This window comes from Trematomus bernacchii, unplaced genomic scaffold, assembly GCF_902827165.1.
Source record: "Trematomus bernacchii unplaced genomic scaffold, fTreBer1.1, whole genome shotgun sequence".
NCBI classification, from domain to species: domain Eukaryota; kingdom Metazoa; phylum Chordata; class Actinopteri; order Perciformes; family Nototheniidae; genus Trematomus; species Trematomus bernacchii.
Genome location: NW_022987792.1, coordinates 1,190,689 through 1,199,201, shown reverse-complemented (window position 1 = coordinate 1,199,201; position 8,513 = coordinate 1,190,689). Strand labels below are relative to the sequence as shown.

General features: G+C 39.8%; 1 protein-coding gene across 1 annotated transcript; it reads left to right on the top strand.

Annotated features, from left to right (window-relative positions):
- The first annotated feature begins 1,814 nt into the window (after window positions 1-1,814).
- On the top strand, window positions 1,815-4,644 carry dmrta2 (DMRT-like family A2). Its single transcript, XM_034149707.1, is given in 15 exon segments — window positions 1,815-1,883; window positions 1,885-1,959; window positions 1,961-2,026; window positions 2,028-2,087; window positions 2,089-2,221; window positions 2,224-2,238; window positions 2,751-2,787; window positions 2,789-2,900; window positions 2,902-3,007; window positions 3,010-3,125; window positions 3,127-3,183; window positions 3,186-3,268; window positions 3,270-3,536; window positions 3,538-3,556; window positions 3,558-4,644. Coding segments are annotated over 15 exon segments (1,293 nt in total). The 3' UTR covers window positions 3,636-4,644.
- The last annotated feature ends 3,869 nt before the right edge of the window (window positions 4,645-8,513 follow it).

The following is an 8,513-nucleotide window of genomic DNA, read 5'->3' as shown; positions in this document are numbered from 1 at the left end:
GAAAAACATTAACACACAATTATTTCGAGGACGTCAATATAAAAATATATACATTTGTAAATAATTAAACTATTAGAAATGTTTATTTTATTTCTGTAATTATTGATTAATGTGCTAATTAAACCTGTAAACCCCATACACTGTGTGTTTATAAAAGCGGATCAAATACAGTTATTAAAAAAACATATTTTTATTAGTTGGCATGGAGGGTTAGACTGATTTAAGGAACATCGAAATATGCTATACTGTTAAAAAAAAAAACAGAACCAAAGCAAAAAATCGATATTATTGATCCGTTTGTTTTAACGCATTGTCACATTTGAAGTATAATAAAAACACAAAAAAAAACCTGTTTGGCATGTTCAGTAAAACCATGACTCAATTAACGTTAATTATGTCCTTTAAGCTATATCCAAAATTATATTTACACATATTGAAAACATTTAGCCTATATATTATTTTGGATACAACGTAAACGAAATCGTACGATGGGGTTTTTGTTTTCTACTCAAAAGCCTTGGAAGAAAATGTAAAAAGTGCATTTTATTAACTAATTTAAATAGATGTAATAATGTGTAATAATGTGTGCAGGGTTAAACAGTCCGGAGTTCAGCCGAGCCGAGAAAATGAACAATTGAACTCCATCGACAGCTTTAGTCAATAACTGTCTGCACACATACCTTTTTGTAAACGATCACATTTCGCTTCTTCTTGAATCAATAAAATAAAAGATACTTACCGTCCCAGGTGGACGAGGAATCATCTTTATTTTGAGTGGAATAAATCTTATTCCTGCCAATAGGAGCAGAAAACACACTATGGACACTTACAATAATGTCGCCATGATACAGAACATTTCTAAAGAATAAATACTGCTGAAAGATATTCACAAGGATGAGAATTTCTCTTAATTTTAGGGCTATTTAGTTATTTTGTACGTGTCCTATTTGTCTGCATATCGCCCCGTGAGAAAGGCTTGGGGAAACAGGCCATTGTTTAAAATCTATTACATCTTTTGGGGAAATACACAGCATCGATTTTTAGCTTCCGGGAACTCCTTTCAGATTCTTAACACTTGATATTTGGAAATAAGAACTCAGGTGGACACAGTTAAAAAAAAAAAAAAGGAGCAAGCCAATCAGATTGCTCCTTTCCCTTTGGCCAATGACAGGCGCCACATTGTTGTCAAATTTGTCTAATGAAACGTAGGAGCAACAATAGAGAGAGACGGAGGGGGGGGGGGGGGGGGGGGGGGGGAGAGAGGGGGGTGGGGGGGTATGACTGTAATCCACTGGACAGTCTCTGGAGGAAGTTAGTGTCTCGGGCTGCAGATCCTCGCGGACACTTTACACTCTCCGCGCGCAGGAATGGTCGCTGCTTTCTCGCTCCTGGATATAACTCCACAGTATCTTCATATTTGACTTCTTCTCACTGCTGCAGCGTCCTTTTGAACAGTTACATTTCGATTCATTTTGCTCGATTATCAGTATAGACTTGTTGATCTGAGTTGTGCGATAGAGTAAACCTAAAACAGATCGATCCAGAAGAAAGCAGTTTTGTTACTTTCACTTTTCTTCTTCTGCAGACTTCTTTGAACAGGTTTGCATTACGATCATAGTTTTTACTCTATTCTCAGTAACCTTCACCTGTTGCCTCGACATGACGGCAGCGCAGAGCAGATGGTGAGCGTCCTGAACTAGAAACACCTAATAGCACGATCGTACAGAAGAGCGCAACTTTTCTTAATTTTTTTAGTTCACTAACAATCATGGATCTGAGATTCGGAGCATCCCTCAATCTCCTCCGTGTCTCAAATGCATCCCGGAGCGGTAGGCGGCGGGCCGCGGCAGCCTCCATCCCCGGTGTCCTTAGCAAACAGCATCCCTGCGCGGCACACCTCTCATCCTGCGCGCCCTCCGAAAATACCCACGCACCCCGAAGTGTGCGCGCTGCAGGAACCAATGGGGTCGTGTCCGCGCTCAAGGGCCACAAGCGCTACTGCCGCTGGAAGGACTGCATGTGCGCAAAAGTGCACGCTCATTGCGGAGCGGCAGCGCGTGATGGCGGCGCAGGTGGCGCTGAGGCTGGCAGCAGGCGCAGGAGGAGAACGAGGCCCGCGAGCTGCAGATTGCTTTCACGGCACCGCGGAGTGGACTGGCTCTGGCGGCGGCTAATGGCATCATCCCGCCGCGACCCAACTACGAGGTGTTCACCTCCATGAGCGCGAGAGCAACTCAGGTGAGCATTTACGCATCAATGTGGAAGCATAAGAAGGGCATAGTTTTTGTGTAAAACCTCCGCACTACAGGTGTGAAAGCACGTTAAAACACAGGGCACAGTAAGAGCCAAAATAAATTGAGATACAGTTGTGAGTAAAGGCCTAAATATGATGATGTTCCTGCCTATTTATATTTAATTGATTTGATTTTTTGGTGACCTTGCAAATTGCTTGTCAAAGACAAGATTTGTTAATAGTGTTTTTTTTCTGTGCATATTAAATGTAGTGATTTTTAGTTTCGGCAGAAACTGGTCCAGTTACGAGCTGTTGTGTTGAATTATAATAACCTTATATTGATAGTGCACATTGCTGCCTCTTTAAAGTCCTGTTTGATTTAGCTTTTTTATTTCCTAAAATGGGACATCTTTCGCTGATTAATTATCTGGTTGCGATCAAATGTTTCCCATGTAAGTGTACATGTTGGCATGTTATCCCCCATCTCACACTGGTGATGTTCTGCTTGTGTCAACAGATTCAGGTATCCAGAAGTATGAGCTGTTTAACAAAGAGCCAGAGCTCCGCAGCCTCTCAGCTGATTCTGGGGAAACCAGCCTCCACAGAGAGTGACTCTGCGCCGGGCATCTCCTCCCCGGACGGCCGGCACGGAGGCTCCGGTTCAGTAGAACGGAGACAGCGAGTCCTTCATCAGCTCCCCGGTGTCCAAACCTCGGAAAGACGGCGGGGAAACTCCTCGCTCCGTCAGCTCCCTCGGCTCAGACTCCGGCTCTGAACCGACAAAGACGAGCAGGAGGCCTCTCCGTCCTCCGCTGGCTCCCGGCACTATGAAATCCATCCGACATCCTGACCGGGTGTCCCGAGCCACAAGAGGAGCGTGCTGGAGCTCGTGTCTGCAGGGCTGCGGGAAGGACGTGGTGCAGGCCATCGAGCAGATCCTCAACAACAGCGGGGGGGCGCACAATACTCCATACAAGGCCGTCCCGCAGAAGGGGCGTGGACGGCGGAGAGAGTGCTCCAAAGCGCGCAGCAGCTCCAGCAACTCTTCTACCGGGGTTCCGAGGCCCATGCTCCCCGGTGCCATGACGCTAAGCAACCGATCAGCTTCTCTCCTCTGCCAGCCGAGACTCTCCACACTTCTCCGACCCAGCACCTATCCTCTGGTAACTCTGGGTCTGAACCCGCTGAGGGCTTCCGCCTACTACTCCGCGCACAAGCCTGGGGATTGGCCTTCATTGACGCCGTACTCCACCGGCCTGATGCCCACCCTGGGCTTCAGACCCCCGATGGACTATGCCTTCGCGACTGATAAGAGACAGGACAAGTGTTGCACAAGGAGCAGGGCTACCCTAGCGGTCTGTACGGGCCTCTGGTCAACAACACGAGGCCGGAGAAACAGTGAGGCGAGGCGGACTGATCTCAGAGACTCGCTGCACTGAAAAAACGGAAACTCTAATTACATGTATGAAGTCAACAAATGTCACATAACTGTATTAGGTTAGTTGAAAATAATTAAGTTGAAACTTGATATTTCTTATATATATTTATGTTGTATTGTTGGAGGAACCTGTGTTTCATTGCACCCATGTAGCTGTGTACAATTAACCTAATACAGTTAAGTGAAATCTGTTAACATAATACCTTTAATTAAAGTCAATGGTGTTAGGTGCGGTGTGTCTGTATCCACAAGTGTTGAATGGTCCTGGAGAGAAACTCTGTGATGTGGTTTTTTTTTTTTGGCTGCAGGCTGCTGTAAATATAGGATTATCTGGCTGTAGTCAAATGGTCTGAGAGAGGAAAACTATGTGTCATTTTCCAAAAGGATTTTATATGTTTGGATGACATTCCCCACGATTAATTAAAGCTAAAAAGATATTTATAAAAATCCAGAATAAACCACAATGAAGCTGGTAAAGTAAAACAGAAAATAAACACAGTTTTATTTCTGATTTTAATGTCATTTCTGCAGGATTTAAAATAATTCTACGAAGAAATGATGTATCAGATAGTCACATTTTCAGCTGGTGAAACTGAAGTGCAAATGATGTACTTTAAATATGCATTTCTCTCTCACACACATATGGAATATTAAACGAGGCAAAATTAAGTTATTATAACATGTAGATTACTGATGTTAACCCTGTTTCCTGATGTACTGAACTAATGATGTGTAAATGCCATCCTTTTCTTTTCTTATTATTTCACTTATCTCACCTATATTTGTTTAGTTCATTTCCAACTGCCTGTATTATATAATGCATTTGGTAAACGCTATATTTGACTTTTCATTTATCCTTTAGTCAGCCTTAAATATTTTGTGACCAAGTGCTGGATCAAGTCAGTTCATCTTCAAATGTTACAAGCTGTGCTGTCACATGTATGAATATGCTGGAAATAAATGTTATTTTAAAGAAAAACGAAAGGTATTATCTTTGTGTGTTGAGACTGAGACTCATATGAGAATATAACACCCCACATACAGTAAACACATTTTCATTTGTGCGGGAAGCATCAACATGGCACAAACTTAAATCCTTCTAGATATAAAAATGTCACTTTCTGATGAAACTCTACTATTTACACATCTAAACAAGCATGCTTGCACGTATTCCCTGATAAATTAAGTATGCAGGACGCATCAACATTGATCAAACTGAAATCCTTCCAGATGTGTCAGAATTATTTTTGCTGTTGTTGGTAAAACTTTCACTTTCTTATAAAAGAAACGCTATTATTTATTTACAAAGCAAATCTCAACAAGCATACTTGCAAGTGTGTACTGATACATAATGGACATAGGGGCACGCGTTTAAAATAATGAACATTTATTGAGATTATAATCTGATTTCTTATTTAAATAATATATAAACAGGTAGAAAGTAAAAAAGAAATATGCACTACTTTCCTGAATGCATGACGTGTATACTAAATACAATTACAAATAAATAATCTGCATTATATAGAATCTCAATTATATCGACACATTTTTAAAAGACTGATCCAATTTGGAGTTAGTGTTACACATATTGTTGGACCTGAGTCAAGCAACATATTGCACACATATTGTCTTTGGTGTTTGTTTGGCACTTCATAAAAGAATGCTTACGTTAACATTTGTAATACAAATATATTTGTTTAAGGCTAGAAGACGGACAGAGACATATTTTATTTTATTTCATCAGCAACACTGCTAAATAATAGGCTCAATGTTGCAGTGTATGCAGAATATATACAGAATCTAGCGGTGGTCAGACTTTGACAAGGCAATCAAATATTATATTTTTAAAAGGAAGAAGACAGTATTTTACAAACAGCCAGCAGGCCAGTTTTCATCTGACAGATATCCGATGATTCGTTTGTGCAGGAATTTAGATGACAAATACAATTTGACGTTTCAATCCAATTATTCAATTAACTTCTCATTATTGGATAAACTACGGGATCCTTATAGTTGATTTTACCATGACAATACAGGGAGAAATGTAAGGTAGTAGACAGTTTGTCATTTGAGGTAATTCGTTTGTGGCAACTGGTATAGGAAAATAATAGAAACGTATAAAAGCAATGTTTTTTTTTTTACAAAGAGGGAACCTGGATCAGTATTATTGGGAATATATCGACCATGCGGGATAATTGGTGGAGAAGTAACACACACAACTAAACATTTTCTATTGCAAACCTACTTGAATGACTTGATGAATCCTCCTCCAAATCTTATTTGAACGTTATTCCGTGAGCACTATACTGTCTGACTGGACGCCATAGTCTCACCGCTGGTGTTAGGCCTTCATCCTGGTTCATACTGGTTTACAAATTACAACACTTTCTTCTTCTCAGGGATTTTTATTCTCAATTCACCATGTCTGAGGAGCAGTGACGCCACCTGCAGGCCAACCAACACCTGCACCTAAGAAATCCTGTCTGCATCCTTCTCCAAATAAAATGGTAAATTACATTATTCTTCAAATGATGATGTCCGTCTGATATATATATCAGACGGACATCATCAAATCAAATATTGCAAACTATATATATATATATATATTAGATATATATATATATATATAGATATATATATATATATTATATATATATATAGATATATTTATATATATATATATATATATATATATATATATATATTATATATATATACTATTATATATATATTATATATATATATATATATACTGAAACCAGGTGAAAGTCTCCTTGGGATGAAAAACTATTTTTTTACCCCTTCTGTTGTGTTCACAAAGCTGTTACCGGGCGTTCCTGGTGTTTGCGGGTCAATTTTGAACCGCGAACACCATTTTGACCCTGATTTATCTCAGTCCAAAACACTCCAAAAGAATGACTATCATCCAATATTGTTTAACTACATCATAACTAATTTTATTATGCATTCATAACCGGACAATCCTGTTGTAATTTTATTTTATGGCCCCAAAAAACATTACACCACATATTTAAAATAAAACATGTGATTCACTCACTCATTATATTTCCTATAGTGAAGACAGTGGTTATCTGACTATAATAGACTATTAGAATACAAGTTTAAAAGTATTGTTACAGTGGATGAAGGGGGTGGGGGTGGGGTGTCTAAAGTCAAAGATGAATCTTGATTGGGCCAAATTTGACCCGAGTGACCCACAACAATGCTGCTGGGTCTTCACAGACCCCAACACCAAATGATACACCTTTTTTTTTTTAGAGACCTTCCGACTTGGCTAAAATGGTCAAAATCAGTTTTGTAGTGTTTATAAAGCTGTTGTGGAGGATATCATGAAGCCTTGTTGTTCCGATACAAAAAACTAGAGCTATTATATAATTTTAACTTGAAACGGGTCACGGGAGACCCGAACACAACATAAGGGTTAAGAGCGACCTGGCCAAGAGGGCATCATGAACAAAGTTACAACAGATGGACACAAAACAATACAGGCCGACGAATACAGCTGTAAAAGTTTAAACACAAATGAAATGGCACATTAACCAGTCAATATGCAAAATAAAAGAAACTATTATAAAACATAAAAAACTGGCACAATTTTAAAACGACTGGTGTCGAGATGATAGCATCTTCTCCCCCCTCTCAGGGTTTTCACTGCCTTTCTTCCATTGAAAGATCACCATGTCTGAAGAGCAGTAGCGCCCCCTGCAGGCCAAACACTGTCAGCACAAAGCAGTCGGTCTAACTCACATGTGTCAAACTTGATTGATTGATTGATTGAAAAGTTTATTAACAGCTTGTATATTGGGTACAGTACAGTACAGCTCAAAACATACAATTGTTAAGGGATGCAGACCAAGAGAAAGACTTTCGTCTTGTTTACATCAGGGTCCCCCATTTCCAATTCATCATATCATTTAAGACATATAAGACATTTTGACATACAGATGGCTTATTTACAATTTACATACAGGTGGTTTTTTACATACAGATGGCTTATTTACAATTTTCATTTTAGATTTCGTTCTAATACATCCTAACCGGACATTTAAGACATACCAAGTCTACAGATATACAGTTAGTAACAGAGTCTAAAATGCGAGTATATACATAGATGGGGGGGGGAAGCTGTCCATTGTACGACAGGTTGAGATTTGTACCATTACCGGGGCCAGTTTTGCAATGCTTTCCCCCGAAGGTGCTCTTTAAGAGAGGTTTTGAAGGTAAGTATAGTTTTACTTTCCTTTACAGTTGTGGGAAGAGCGTTCCACCTTGATGTGGCATAATTGCGAAACGTGTATTCCCCTTTTTTTGTGCCAAATCTGGGTTTTACATGAACTTTTTTAAACTCAAGGCCCGGGGGCCAAATCAGGCCCTTGGTGGATTTGATTCGACCCGCAGGATAATTTCTAATTACTATTAGATCTGGCACGCCGGTATATATTGCACGCACACCTTCACTCAATCCTGAGGGTCTCCTCATCTCAGAGCCTGACCCCAAACATTGATGCACCCAAGATGAGATGCCAAGTATCTGGCTTGAGCTAGCATCACAGAGCAGCACACTGAGTTTAATGGATGTTTCCTTCTGCACTTTGTTTCTTGAGACAACAGGGCATGTTTGGTTTTTCTTTGAGGGAAATAGTTTTGTTGAAGCTGTTGTTGGCCTGTGGAAAAATGTACTCATAAGAAATTACTCTGGAAAAGCTGCAGATAGAGCCGTAAGAAATGAATGCAACTGATTATTTAATGTTTAATGTTGTTTTTATAGGCAATAATTTAAGCTTTGTTAGTTCCAGGTTTAATATGTGCAATAAGTTCATT